Genomic DNA, 15,622 nt, shown 5'->3' with positions numbered 1-15,622 from the left:
TGGTGGGATTACAGATGTGAGCCGCTATGCCCAGTCAAAAATAGCTTATTAAAAATCAGTTAGAAAAACCTTAACTAAAAAAAAAGAGCAAAACCAACAATTTATAAATGAAATAAAAATGGCTGATAACCTAAGGTATTCAACTTCAATAATTAATACAAAATAACAGACTAATTTTCTCCAAAAGGATTAAAAGAGAAAGGGAAAGCTTGCATCTGCTAATTATTTGGGTACAATCATGCAATCAAATGTGTTAAAAAACTACAGCTTACCAACACTGCTAATGAGAGGGTGGGAGCTGCTAAAATTTTTCTAAAAGGTGATTTGGTAGTATGTATCAATAAGTCCCCAAACAGGGAATACACTTTGATCACCAATCCCACTTCAAGAATTTATTGTAAGACAGGGATTTAAAAAGATGTACAGAATATGTAAGCTTGGTCATTTCAATATGTATATAATAGTAAAAAATTTGAAACCATAGAGATTCACTAAATATAACCATTAAAAGTAACGATTTACCAAACCTATATTTTTGTTTTGGAAAGATGTTCATAGACAATGTTAGTGAAAAAAGCAGGTATGGTATGATTCTGCTTTAGTTGACCATGTATGCATTTATATCTACAAACATTTGTTCATATATATGAAGAGTCAGAAAAGATACAACAAATGATGTTATCCCCGCTTAATAAGATTACTGGTGAATTTCATTTTATTCTTCATCATTTTCCTAGTATCTAACTTCTTTCTACAACATATATAACATGTGTGTATAAAAATTCCAAATTTATACAGAACAAATCAGTAAGCAAGAAAACAATCCAACAGAACACTGGGCAAAAGATATGAACAGGCGATCAACAGAAGAGAGTATAAATGACCAATAACTATATCAAAAGATGTTCAATCTCATTAATAACCAAAGGAATGCAAACACCCATCCATATGGTAACGATCAGTATGTCTGATTGCTTCCAATGTTGGTGAGTTCATGGGTCACAATTACTTGCACATATTGCTGTTAAGAATGTAGATTCGTACAGTCAGTTTGAAAGATAATTTGTACATACAGGAACATGTGTCATGAATGTTCATTACACTATTGTTTAATAGCAAAAAACTGGGAACAGAAAAATGGCTAATATAAGGCAAGGAATTCTAAACAGCCGTTGAATAAGCTAGATCTCTGAGTAACACCCTGGGCAGAATCTAAGAAGAGCTGACCTTCACATTCACTATCTTTAAAATCAAAAAGCTACTCCAGCTACAACTGACTTGAACAACTCAGAGGACTTTCCAAAGTTACCTCTGGATATTTCAAACTACCCCTTAACTCTGGTGGCTCACCTTCAGGTGCCTGTCTGAGATAATGACATTGCATGAATGAGGCCATGAGAAAAACCCCACCTATCTTTTGAGTCTGGTTTATGAGGAAGCACAAACACATACAATCACAGTGAGTGCACACTCTCAGTAGCAGTGGCACTGAGTGTAAAGAATTGAGAGACATGTGATAAGCTTTAGCTGCAGTAATGTTCATCACAACAATCAACAATCAACTGGTCTCCTAGAGCCCCTGTAAAAGGACACTAGAGAAGCCTCAATACCACTTCTTAGGTTATCTAGATTCAGAGCAGTGGCTTTCGAATGTTATTGACTGTGGACACAGTGAGAAACACATTTTGCACTGACACCCAATATAAACACCTACACCCCCAGACTGTGAAACACAAGTTTCACAGAATATTTAAATTTACTACATGCCATTTCTTTTCTTATTCTATTTCATTTTATTTAAAATGCTGTTCATGGCTCACTAAAGTTGATTTAAAACCCACAATCTGAAAACACAGTGACTCAAAAAAAAGCAGGGGTAAAACCTCTCACCATTCTATTTCCCAATGTCACCATCACCACTACCACTAAATTCACCTGCTACCTTGCTTTTACTAGGGCTCTCCCTCCCACTTGAAATACCTTTCTCATTCTTCCCCCATTTAAATCCAATTAATTTTTCCAAACCTACTTAAAATCTCAACTCAATCATAGCCCTCTCCTAGACACGCTGTCTTCCAATGTTCTCTTACTCTTACAGCAATAATCATTCAATAGATTTATCTGTCAATTAATACGTTGTGATAACTATTCTGTCCAGAATTGTTCAAATCTTACACTTGAACTCTCTTTCCATAATCTTACTGAGGGCAGGGATTATGCTTACACTGATTTATAACCATTACTGTATCTTAGTGCTTCATACATGGCAGAAATATAAATTTGACTTCCTTGTAAGAGCCTCAGCTTATCAGTTCCCTCTAGGAGTTCACAAATGTCACCCATAATAAGCTACGAGAGTATTTTATTTTGGCAGAGATCTGAAGTCAAATTGAGAAAGGTATTCTATAAATCACCACAGCATCCCAAATAATTGCTGAATAAACAATCCAATGAAAGGAGGAACAAACTCAAAACTCTCAAAATCCCCAGAGAACTTCCCTAGGAAAAGAACTTACCTGTATGGTGAGACCTGGGGCCATGAGGTTTAAGTCTTTCTGCAGAGCTTGCTTCAGGTTTTCATCTATTTGATCTGTTTTTTAAGCCAAGAACAACAGATCTCATGATACTCAATTTTTTTTTTACATTGTATTCACGAAACAAAACTAATCACTATTAGACCTAAAGTTTCCACAGTACTATTCTTTTACAGAGCTTAAACTGCCTTTTCTTCTCTTTTGTGTGGGGAAAAAAATTGTGAGGAATTATTTAATAAATTAAGGAAGATGACAAGCAGATAGTCTGTTTATCCAATAAGTTCACCCACTAAATGTGCTACTTAACTATGGATAAGCTTATTTACTGGGTAACTTATTAGACTTATTTACTGGATAAACAACTACTGGGTAAAATATGTTGATCTAATAAATGGAGAAGCTGGATCTCTAGTATCTTAATTCAGGGCTCTTACTCAATATGTATCCTGATTATCAAAGAAAAGCAAATTTCTACCTTCAGTAAATCTTTACTTGAATTCCCATGTAACTAAACTTCATTTCCATGGATCTCAGCCTTACTGTTATTTTGGATTTAAAGAGAGAGAGAAAGAGAGAGACAGAGAGAAAAGCTCACAGAAAAGTATTTGAAGTACACACAGCATGAACACTTGGGCTTGTAACTATGCACTTTCTCTTCACCTCAATGGTACTTCAGCTATTTAAATGATTGCTGGTGAGACAAAGCAGGACCCATCAGTTTTCTCACATGCCACTGCAGTGGTTGACAATCACCAAAGAGGACTCAATTGATAGATTTTAAATTGATTACTCTTGCTTATTCCTTCATCTTAGAAATTCACTAAAAATTTCAGGAGGGAAAAGTGAGCTACCAACAGCAACAACTCATTGCCTGGTCAGAATTTCCACTATCATAAATGAAAAGCTAAGTTGTACAGAAGTGAGTTAAGAAAGCAGGGCTGATACTGCGATCCTTAGGAAGGCCTTTTGCAAACTGGTCCTTGTTTGGAACCTAGGAACTTGGATTTGTGGAAGGGTCCCACCATCCCTAGAGCTAATACAACTGACTTGCTGTGAACTGTTTATACAATGTGGTTTATGCCAAACACCTGCATTCCTTCTAGGAGTCTGGAATTTTGTTATGTGGTAGGCAGAGGGTGCCTATATAACCAGCCCCCAGTGAAAACCCTAGGCAATGAGTCTCTAATGAGCTTCCCTAGTAGACAACATTTGACATGTGTTGTCATAGCTTGTTGCTGTGGGAATTAGGCACATGTTTGACTCTTGGAAGCCTGCACCTGCTTTCCTCTGCACTTTGCTGATGTGCCTTTTCCTCTCGCTGATTTTGCTTTGTACCCTTTGGCTATAATAAATCTTAGCTGTGACCACAACTATATGCTGAGTCGTGTCAGTCTCCTACCAAATCATCAGAAATGGGAGCCTCAAGACACAGGTTTCTAAATTTTTCAAATTATCTATTAAAATAGTAACAAAGCTATTTTCAGTAAGTTATTACAGTAAAAACAGAATATAGTCTGTGAGTAGTTTTTCCAATCTCTACCAAATTATACAAAAATTTTTAAACTTAAGATAAAATTTTTTTTTTTTTTTTTTTTTTTTGAGACGGAGTCTGGCTCTGTTGCCCGGGCTGGAGTGCAGTGGCCGGATCTCAGCTCACTGCAAGCTCCGCCCCCCGGGTCTACGCCATTCTCCTGCCTCAGCCTCCCGAGTAGCTGGGACCACAGGCGCCCGCCGCCTCGCCCGGCTAGTTTTTTGTATTTTTTTAGTAGAGACGGGGTTTCACCGTGTTCGTCAGGATGGTCTCGATCTCCTGACCTCGTGATCCGCCCGTCTCGGCCTCCCAAAGTGCTGGGATTACAGGCTTGAGCCACCGCGCCCGGCCTAGATAAAAAATATTTTAAAGACAATTGCTCTATGATAAATTCAGAACAAATGCTTAAATAGCACTAAGGTTTACCAATATCTCAATAAGTTGAACTAGATTTCCAGTTGGCTATTTACATATTTAAAAGAATTAAGACACTTACCAAACAATTCAATGTAAACTTCCTGAAGTGTGTGGGCACTGCAGAACTGGTTCAGCTCATGGTGGATTTTATTGAAGATTAAAGTCTTGTCATAATCTGCAGTATAGTTCTTCACGATATCAAACACTGAAGGAGAGGTACAACCCATGTTTGTTTTACCCAACAATGACTCAGGTACCTTCAAATTCAGCCAGGGTCAAAGTCAGGGTGATATACTACACCCGAGGAAAAGTGCCAACAAAATAGTGAAACCAAAAACCACAACTAACAAATCTTGATGTGTTGCTTGTGCTCAATTTTCCAAATACCCTTGTATTTGCAATACTAATACCAAACACCTGCTGGTTAGCCCATCAAACAGGTGCTAACTTTAAAGTTCATACTAAAAAGCATACATTAGTTTGGAGGTAATAAGGAACTATCAAAGTTTTCAAGCAAGGGCATGACAGCCAGATTTACACTTTGGCCAGCAGTGTGAAGATGAACTGAGAGGCATAGAGATCAGAGGCAGGGAAAGCATAAGGCAATTACTGCAAAAGTTTAGCTAAGAGGTAAAGAGAGACTAAGCAAACTGAGGAACAGTAGAAATAAAAGAAGAAAGCAGCTGCAAAAGACCATTTTTTAAAAGGCAATTTTTTAAAGCTGTTAAAAAAGACACCAGGCTAGAAGGGAAAGGAGCAAATACTAACTGAGCTGGGCTTTATCTCAGGTAATTTACATAAATTAGCACTAAAGTCTCCTAAATTTGCATATCAGGAAACTAAGAACCAGAGAATTTTAGAAATGCCCCAAAAGGTACATACTAGACCATGTCAGAACCTGTTCTCTATCTATAAAAACATGCTGCTTTCTACTTCTGTCTTCAGATCCAAGAATCTGCTCCACTGGCCTTCCCATGTGGGATATTAGATGCAACTGGATTTCAAATCACAGCCGGGCGCGGCAGCTCATGCCTGTAATCCCAGCACTTTGGGAGACGGAGGCAGGTGGATCATTTGAGTCAGGAGTTCAAGATCATCCTGGCCAACATGGTGAAACCCTGTCTCTACTGAAAATACAAAAATTAGCCTGGTGTGGTGGCGCACACCTGTAGTCCCAGCTACTAGGGAGGCTGAGGCAGGAGAATTGCATGAACCCAAAAGGCAGAGGTCCCACTGAGCTGAGATCATGCCACTGCACTCCAGCACTCCAGCCTGGGTGTCAGAGCAAGACTCCATCTCAAAAAAGAAAAAAAATTAATGGACAGGCCATTAATAAATACTTAATACCTAAATCATTTGCTTGATCATTTCCCAAATGAATTATATCTAATAGTTTCCTATTTAATCTCTGGCTAAAGAATCATCAGTCCCTTCCCTTTTTCAATCATAATCCATTCCATTGATTTGTGATCAAGGAAAGGAGATGAAAAAAACGACAAGGAAAATGCTTAATATCTGAAAAATATAATCCAAATACACTTGACAGTAATACACCTGGCTCTCTACTCTGAAATCTTTTCACTATTTGTGCCTGTACTGGTGATGTGAAATTTATTATGACCTTACATTCCAATATATTCTTTTTTAGGTCTGTATTATGTCTTCTCAAGTACAATTAAAACCCCTGAAGGCAAAGGCTCTAATTTCATCTTTTTAAATTGTTCTTGCCAAACACAATATTCTGTATATACTAGACATACCAGTTTTATTAACAAGCATGCATCTAAAACGGCATATCTTTCTTCACAGCTTCTAATTAAGTTTTTGATTACAACAGTATATACCCACCCCATTTCTGTAGGTTTTCATCTTTTACCAAGAAAATGCTTTCCCCACACTGAAGGCTTTCACACTGCTTTGCAAATCACAGCAAATATCAACTAGAAAATACTTCTCTTTGATGGCAAATCAGTGTGGGCCAAGGAATTATCAGTTACAGATTTCTAACACCTAAGGAAATTATCTCTCATCCTGACTGGATAAAATACTACTTTCCTACTCTAGAAATAACCAATGACCATCTTGCTCTTAGAAACACTAAGCTCAGGGAAAAGTAACTTATACAGTTGCATAAAGTCACCTCTGTCCAGAACTTCTGACCTATTTTTGCCTCTATTCCCCAGAAATTTATTAATCAGTGATCAATGAAGTCATAAAACTTTCAAAGTACCCCTCTATTCCTCAAAGAATCTCTCAGCTATAAAGCCTCTGGCTATAACTATGAAAACCACAGACAGATGGGTAACATACCTGCATAAGGAGCCAACATATTAACCACTTCTATTCGGTCAATATAGATCATGACCCCACCACTAAAAACAAAGAAACGAAAGTGTGAACTACTAAAGGCAATCCATAAAATAAAGTTATAGACCTGTGGAGAAGCTGATAATCAAACATATTATTATTCACTTAAACACAGAGAGAATTCATTTCCCTTTACATAGCATTTCTGCCCCTCTATAGGTGTCAATGTCTTCTGTACACTTGTAATAGTCATTTAAAATAAGTAATTTAAAAAATACCTTGAACTTCACATTCTTCTTTTGATACAATTCAATGCAGTGATTATACCCTAGAAATAATTTGGACCCTGCTTGCCTTTCTTTCCCTAAACCTCTTTAGGACAGCAATTCTCAAAGTGAGGTCTTCAGACCAGTAGTATCAGCATCACACAGGAACTTTTATAGTTAGAAATGAAAATTCTCAGGCCTCACTCCAGACCTACTGAATCAGAAACTCTAAATTAGATGGCATTTAACACTACAGATGAGAAGAAGGTGGGATGATTAATTTTAAATTATGTTTTATTAAGCATCTATTCTGGGCCAAGTACTGGTTAGGCACTTTCATATACAGTAATTCTAATCCTTACAATAACTCTGCAAGGTCGATTTTACTGCCTTTTATAAATGAGGAAACTAAGCTTTAAAGTGTCAATAAAGGAATCTGTTGGGGAAAGAGGTATATAGAAACTGTCTGTACTTTTTGCTCAATTTCACTATGAACCTAAAACTGCTGTAAAAAATAAAGTCTTTAAAAAATAGTCAATAAAGCAGATGCAGCAGTGCTAATACAGTTAGGTCTACTTGCTCTAAAACTCCAGTTTTTTTCAATAATACCCTAACGGTTCTTAAGATGGAAAAGCTCCTATTTGGAGACAGGCCTTTGCTCAAACAATGCTCAAATCAGAAATCCCCTTGGGTTCACTATCATGCCTATTTGAGAGATGTCTAAGTGATCATAGGTGTAGAAACAGAAACTCCATCTGAACTAAAGGGAGGCTGGTAGGCAAAGAGAAAGCTTACCTTGTTCCACAAGGCACATTTTTAACTTCATCAGTTTGTAGTGTCGTCTAGGGAGTAAAAGATATCTCATCAACATTCAAGAAACACATTGTCAAAAAACTACTGGTGCCAGAGGCAAATCTCTGGAGAGCTGCTGACAGTAAGTACAGCAGAGTTCCATCACAATTTCAGTTCCCAAAGATTAGCTTTCAGAATAGTCATTTCTTTCTGTATTCTAGTAGAAATGAAAGACTTGAGACAGAAAATATTTTACAACAATTTTTTTTCTTTTTTTTTTTTGAGACAGAGTCTTACTTTGTCACCCAGACTGGAGTGCAGTGGTACAATCTTGGCTCACTGCAACCTCTGCCTCCTGGGTTCAAGCGATTCTTGTGCCTCAGCCTCCCAAGTAGCTGGAATTACAGGCATGCACCATCACGCTCAGCTAATTTTTGTATTTTTAGTAAAGACGACGTTTCACCATGTTGGTCAGGCTGGTCTCGAACTCCTGACCTCAAATGATCCACCCACCTTGGCCTCCCAAAGTGCTGGGATTACAGGAGTGAGCCACTGTGCCCAGCCTACAGTGAATGTCTGAATCAAGACGCACTGGGAAAGGTTCAATGTTCAATCTGCTAATAAGTAGAAAGGACTCTTCCAGAGTCCCTTATCTGCCTGGAGCTGGCCAGGGGTCGTAAACAACACAGCTTGCTCACATAGATACTCTGGCTAGGACTTGTGCTCTGAACTTTGATTCCACTGCTAATACTACTATTTATGTTGAAGATAAAAGAGATTATATGCATACAAGTACTCTAAGACTCAAAGCTGCCCTTGAACCCAACAGCAACCTTTCTTCTCTAAAGCTGTGGTCAACATTTCAGTTTAGTACCTAGTGATCTCTCACATGTCTTATTCAGTTTCCTTTTTAATAGAAGTGCTACCACGAGTACTGCTTCCTCCTGGTGAACTAACAATCTGGTACTTAATTGCTTTGCCCATGTCACACCTTTGTTCAGATCCAGAATGAATGACCTCCTGCTGTACTCTAAGGCCTCAAATAGGTCAGCACCTAATGAGCACATTCTAGACACACTGCATCTTATCAAGCACAAAGCAAAGGAAAAAGGAAGCACAGTCCCCGTTTCCAAAGAGTTCACAATCCAGTACAATGCAATCCATCAACACGTACAAAAAAAACAAACCAAAACAAAACCAAAAACACAGATTATAAACTGAACTGTTAAGTGGTAAATTACAGAAAGTTAAAAAAACAGTAGTTTGAAAAGCTCTCTGAGGTGAAGGATTTACAAGCCAGGTCTAGAGTGGGAGAAATAAGAACAGATGAGGCAGAGGAACATCTTAAGCTCAATAAATATCCTACCGAAATACACACAGTTGAAGAAGACAATACATATATAGGCGAACGAAAGTAGATAGGCTTGCCTGGAGCAGAAGGGGCAATTTGGATGAGAGATGAAATTCTGACAAGAGACCACGGTGATATTAGATAGCGGGCCCTGAATGCTGGCTGGGGAGTTTGGGCTCTCTCTAGTTCACCTTATATACAGTCACAAAACGAACCATTCAAAAATATGTTTACTTAATTCCTTTTCTCATATGTGATGTATTCTCATTCTCCATCTTATATGGAGGTAAGAAAACCAGCTGGGAGGCTAAATAATTAATTTATTTAGATTAATTGAGTAAAGGCCATGAAATGAAAGCTGTCAATCCAGACATAATAGAGGAGGAATCTGACACTTGGTTGATATAAAATTTCAGGAGGGGAAAAAATAAAAAATAACTCTTAGGTTGAGAGATTAGAATGATAGTTAACATTGGCGGTAACTCTAGGTAAAGTTAGGGGGATTGATGAAGAGACAAATTCTATTTATTTCCTTTAAAACATTAATTCAATTTCCATATTCCACACCAACTTTACATACACATTCCTATTTAAACCAAAAGGATATTCTCTAGCCAATTTTCAAACTGAGAAGAACTAGAAAAGAGTTCAAACATTAGCCTGTTTAACACCCTCTCTTTATGTACTTTTATATTTCTTTTATGTCCTCTTAAAAATTACTTTCCCAGTATGACAGAACATTTATTTAAAAAGTGAATCTATGACTACTTTATGAAGGCTGAAGGTTTTCATATAATTTCTCTATTACTTTTTCTTCTTACATCATATATGGAATTTCACATTTATATACATTCCTTTCAATTGCCAAGTTTGTTAAACCATTTATTTGAACTATGTCTTCTAATATGTTCCAAAAATTCCTAAAAATAAATTTGTCTTACTCTCCTATGAACCTTTTTTTTTTTTTTTTTTTTTTTTTTGAGATGGAGTCTTGCTCTGTCGCCCAGGCTGGAGTGCAAGGGTGCAATCTCGGCTCACCGCAACCTCGGTCTCCCAGGTTCAAGCAATCTCCTGCCTCAGCCTCCCAAGCAGCTGGGATTACAGGCACGCACCACCACACCCAGCTAATTTTTGTATTTTTGTAGAGATAGAGTTTGACCAGGTTGGTCAGGCTGGTCTTGAACTCCTGACCTCAAGTGATCTGCCTGCTTCGGCCTCCCAAAGTGCTGGGATTACAGGCATGAGCCGCCACACCCGGCCAAGAACACTTTTAAAATATGGTTTTATTAATATAATTATTTCCTAGAATGTTACTGTTTTACACATAAAGAACATTCCTATTTAGTCACACTGGCTGGCTGTAGCATGTAAAACTTTTTTGTAGATGCAAAGTATTTTAGTTTACACTGAAGTCTGTACTAATTTCATTTACATCTCTTATGATAGTTTATTACTAATATATACACACACACTATATATTTGTTATATATATACACAATTAAACTCTCAAATCTGTTTACTATTATCTATATCTCCTTTATTTATATTTTTGCATCCGTATGACTTAAACATACTAAGCATTCAAGCAGAGACAGATCTACCTGGCTTTGAACAAAATCTATTTGTTAGAGTCTTGATTTTTTTTCTTTAAGAGATGGAGTTTCCCCATGTTGCCCAGACAGGTCTCAAACTCCTAGGCTCAAGCAATCCACCTGCTTCAGCCTCCCAAAGTGCTGGCATTACAGGTGTGAGCCACTGTGCCCGGCCTTAGAGTCTTGATTTGTAAGGGCCTAATGCTACCATTGCTAACATTATTATAGATTGTTTGGGCTACTCATGAGGTCACGTAATTAAAACTCCTCCTTTCACAAAAAGTCTATAACAGTTAACCAATTTTTCCAAAGTCATGCCACCAACTGGTGGCAACGCCACGTCCCCACGTTCACTACACCACATTGCTTCCTGAGAAATCAGCTCAATTTAACAACTTCCACCATAAATAGAAAGCCAGAAATACAAATGTGTTACAACTCCTGTCTTTAGAAAACTGGAGCCTTTCTGGAAAGAAAACACACAAAAAAACTTAGCAAACAATGCAAAGACAACAATATTAAAGAAAATAAGGCAAAGGGCCAAAATTTACAATACAGACTTTAAGAGCTACAGATCAGAAGAGGAAGAATCTGGGACAAGCCTTCAAAAGCCTGGCAAGATTTAGACAGAAGAGAAGGAATGGAGAGTGAGATGGTAGATAAAGAAGTGATGGCATGAACCAAGGAAAGAATGGGTAAAATAAATATGGAACAACATAAGGAAATCAGTCTGACTAGGGGAAGAATACATTTCACTTCAATAGACACAATTTTTTCCCTAAGCCATCTAAAACAGGACAGGAAGAAAACCTGGGGGATTTAAGAATTTATAATTAAACTCACTTAGCAGGAAGCCTAGACATAAGATTACAAGATTAAATAACATAGAATTTTCCTGAGTCCTGAAAAATTAGCAGCAGATGGCAGACAAACTTCTGAATCCAAAGATTTATGATCACACTGGGCTTGCAAAAGTGGTCACAGTCTAATCCTGGTTTTGTCATCTTGTTACATTGAAAGATACTTATTTTATTGTCTCCCATGGCCAAGACACTTTTCAACGATCAGACACTTATTTCAAATATCCTGAGATGCCATCAAAATATAACATTCACTAAGATTCCACATAAAATTGTGCTTAATATACCAGGCAAAAAAACATGAGGCAGAAAAGCTGTGTATAAAAATTTTGATCCTCCATGTTAACAGTAGCCCAGGAGCCTGCCTCTGTGGAAACCAAACACTGTTCTAAATCACATAATCAAATCACTGGTTTGTATGTCTAGTTGTGTTCCTAATTCTTACTTTTATTGCGATAGCAGCAACAAAAAATTTGCTACATATCACGATATAGATGGTAGAAGTCAGTCCTTCCAAGCTACCTGGTTCATACCTTTAATTCATTTCAAGTAAGTGAGGTGGTTTAACATAGTAACTTGTGTTGTAACAACTGTACTCTGAACGTTAACTCCTGCATTTAAGTAAATACCACCATCTGCTTAAGCAATAAGGAAATCTATCTCCACCCAGAAGTGTGGTAACTCCTGTCACACCTGTCTATCTGGTATGGGGGCTTCCCTAGGAATCACTCACCTGCACAGATCTGAATGTAGTAATGAAAGGCAACATGATATGATAGCCTGGTCCACTGGGGCTAGTTAGTAAAGCTCCTCCCCTGCAAAAAGATGTTTCAATTTGACAAAATTATAAAAACAAAAATTATCTTTCTAAATCTAAAATGCTATAATAAATACTCACTCTTGCTCATGCTGCTGACCTACCAAAGCCTCACTAATATGAATTACTCATAATGAACAACTGCTTAAAATACCTCCACACCTAAAAAGGCAAAAAGATCAAATTAAACTGCCAATGTTACACCTTGTTTCATAAGCTCAACCAACCGTACCTCTGCGTCTCCAGCACTGCTCTCGGGTTCAAAGGATTCTCCTCGGTCTTTAACCTTCTGAGAAATATTTGTTTAAAAAATTTTAATGGCTTTCAAAAGAGGTACATTAACTGTACATAACAAAAGCCAAATCAAAATATATAATACATTTAATCACCAGGTTGAAAAAAGGCAATGCAAACTTTGAAGAGAAAATTTCTGAGGCTTATAGTTCTTTCAATCTATCTGCAAGGTAATTAAAATACTGGGAACATAAAATTTCTATATAAAAACAAAAAAAATTAGCATGAAAAGATGAAGAGTGACAAGACTATATAAACAGGTTAAGGGCTTGTTCACCAAATCCTGGAATGCGAAAACTATGAAAGCAAGCCCTGGAAATTATAAAAAGGAGGCATTTGGAGAGCAAATAAAACAAAGAAGTCCTATTTTGCACCTTGTAAATTCACAGAACTTAGCTTCCTGTCTTGAAAATATAAACACGTTTGCTAAGTCATAATAACAAGAAAAGATGAACTGTTTGAGGTTCATCACTAATTCTTTGAGTCATTCTTTGAAATGTCCTTTCTCTGGTTTTACTGCCAGAAAGACAATGCTAAACTGGAAGGAAATCTGGACTAATCTGTAATTTCTTATGCTAGAGCTCCATCTGCTAAGATATACCATTAAAATTGTTCTTTTTCTAGGATTCAGGATGGATCTGAAAATAGAAATATCAGTTTTGAGGGATAGTGGAAGCAAGCAAAAAGTTGACCCTCTTTTTGAATACACCATTATCCCAATTTCTTCACAAACTGGCCTCTCTCTTACTAGTCTACATCAAAAGGAACTTGTGGTAATTAGGCTGAAGGAAAAGCTATGAGAGCTCCACAAGAAAGCAACAGCTCCCACACCACTCCTGTCCCCAACTTGAACAGAAACAGTAAAGGGGGAGGAGAATGGCCCATCAGTGTTACGCTTATGTCCCTGTATGTCCAGGGATATAACCACTATCATGGTCATCATGGTGTTACAAGACGTAACTAGACACTGGAAGCTTTTAAATGAAAAAGTCTAAGAAACAATCATAAAGAGAACCAAATTTTCTATACAGCATAGTCTACAGAGGCAAACTAAAGTCTGTACAGTTGGACGAACTATAATTTATCCATCTCTTCAGTTAGAGGCAGAATGACTACTTTCTTTCTTCCTTCTTCATTTTTCCACAAATAATTTGAGTTTGCTGTGTATAGGAATAACCGTAGGGAGACTTAATCTCTGCAACAAAACGAACATAGCACTAAAACTGTCCAACATCTGGACGGTGTTCCGTAAAAGCCCGCTTCGACCCCCGTGCTTTCCCTAGAGATGGGACATGCGCCCCCGAACGCTGCAGAGGGAACAACTTCCCAGATTCCACTCCGGAGTACCCTTTTAACGTTCTCTAGAGCCCTGACTGACTGCACAAGCCGCTCACCTGTAGTACACAGCCAGGTGGCCTTCCTCAATCTTGTGGATGGAGGCGTAGAGCAGGACAACCACCAACCCCACCACTGCAGCCACCAGGACCCGGGCTTGAGTCATATTCATCCTCGTTCCTCCTGGGAGCGGGAGAAAAGCACCCTCAGTCCCGTGAGTGACAGGTCCACCCCCTCCAGCTTCCACCCTCTCCCTTCGGAAGCTTGGCGCTCTCTCGCAGGCTGAGCCGCGGAGTCCAGTGCCCCAGTCCCCTCATTCTTCCCTTCTGCCGGAGCCCGCTGACCCCTTGCCAACTCCTCCGCCCCTAGAGGCCAGTGGGCCGCCCCTGCTCGGTGAGCTTCCTGACACTCTCTCTCCCAAGGGTCGCTCCCAGGTGGAAGGCACTGAGAACGAGCCCAGCCGCAGGCTCGCGAGGAAAGTCGACCCCTCGGCCGCGCCTCACCGATCAGTGACGCATCGCCCCCGCCCGCACGTGCACCCGACTCCCGGGCCAAGCCAACCGCCGCCAACAGCCGGCCCCGCCTACTCGCCCAGTACTGCGGCTGCGCGGAGACGCACACGGCGTAGCCCCGGCCCGCGACTAGTGAGACGGGAAGCGCATGGGACAAAATTCTCCTAGCCGCGGACCGCGCAGGGTTTTTGGAGGCAAGTCGCTGTTTTTCGGTATGCTGCTGGTTAACTGCTGCGGAAGAGGACAGCCGGGGATCTGGAGTGAGCAGCGAAGCAGATAAAAGGAAAGGGCTTTTCGGACAAGGGACTGGTTGGTTTGTTCTTGTGCAGAGAACCCACTCGGTCATTCTCAAGCGGTAGCTGTTTGGTTTATTTGTCCTTTTGCAGTGTATGAGGAGCCCCACTGTGTAACACGCACGTACTTCCAGCACAGATCCTGCACTTCAGGAGCAACTAAACTTGTTGCAAATAAAGTGCTGTCAAAGTTCAGAAGAGGAAGACACTACGTATAACTGCATCATTCTCTCGTTTTTTAAGTGTTCCTATTATGTGCCAGAATGCTGGTCCAGTGAGGGCTTTATGAAGGCCATCCAGACAACAGGAACAGAATTGCTAAGCACATGGGGCGGGAGGCAGAGGGAATCCTCCAGGGAGACAAGAGTAAGTACTTCAGTTTCCTTGAAGGCTTGTGTGATGGAAAGGAGTGCTATGGTAGGGGTCACTACATATTCTGTTCGTTTTAAATTCTAAACCATGGGCACATATTGCCAAAAATAAAAAAGGGAAGGAAAAAGGTATAGGTGGGAGATAGATGAATACAAGAGAAATCAAGGGCATTCATGGTTTAAGCCTTGAAAGGCTAGAGGTGGAACTATAACTATAGTTATAACTGGACAAGGTGGACTAGGGTTATAAAGACCTTTACAGTCCCCGTAAAGACTGACGGGGTGGGGGTGTGTGTGGGTTGCGGGATGAAACTGTTCCACCTCGGCTCATCAGGCATTCTCACAGGGAG

General features: G+C 39.2%; 1 protein-coding gene across 6 annotated transcripts in view; it reads right to left on the bottom strand.

Annotated features, from left to right (window-relative positions):
* The window catches only part of ERLIN1 (ER lipid raft associated 1), a 59,391-nt gene extending 44,673 nt beyond the window's left edge, over window positions 1-14,718 (bottom strand). For 3 of the 6 annotated variants that reach the window (XR_002524405.1, XM_009215144.4, XM_017944203.3), the window contains exons 1-7: window positions 14,600-14,718; window positions 14,156-14,279; window positions 12,384-12,465; window positions 7,851-7,897; window positions 6,793-6,854; window positions 4,562-4,687; window positions 2,517-2,590 (exon numbers count right to left, since the gene is read on the bottom strand). Coding sequence is in view for 5 of the 6 variants with exons in the window: in XM_009215144.4 (XP_009213408.1) it covers window positions 2,517-2,590; window positions 4,562-4,687; window positions 6,793-6,854; window positions 7,851-7,897; window positions 12,384-12,465; window positions 14,156-14,268 (504 nt within the window). In the remaining variant the exon portion in view is untranslated. Of the gene's footprint in view, window positions 1-2,516; window positions 2,591-4,561; window positions 4,688-6,792; window positions 6,855-7,850; window positions 7,898-12,383; window positions 12,466-14,155; window positions 14,280-14,440 lie in introns of all 6 variants that reach the window. The other 3 variants (XM_003904117.4, XM_009215145.4, XM_021943581.2) reach the window with 3 other exon arrangements.
* Window positions 14,719-15,622: the final 904 nt, after the last annotated feature.

This window comes from Papio anubis, chromosome 11 (assembly GCF_008728515.1).
Source record: "Papio anubis isolate 15944 chromosome 11, Panubis1.0, whole genome shotgun sequence".
Classification (NCBI taxonomy): Eukaryota; Metazoa; Chordata; class Mammalia; order Primates; family Cercopithecidae; genus Papio; species Papio anubis.
Note: the sequence above shows the minus strand (reverse complement) of the source record. Positions and strands in the feature narration are given on the sequence as shown.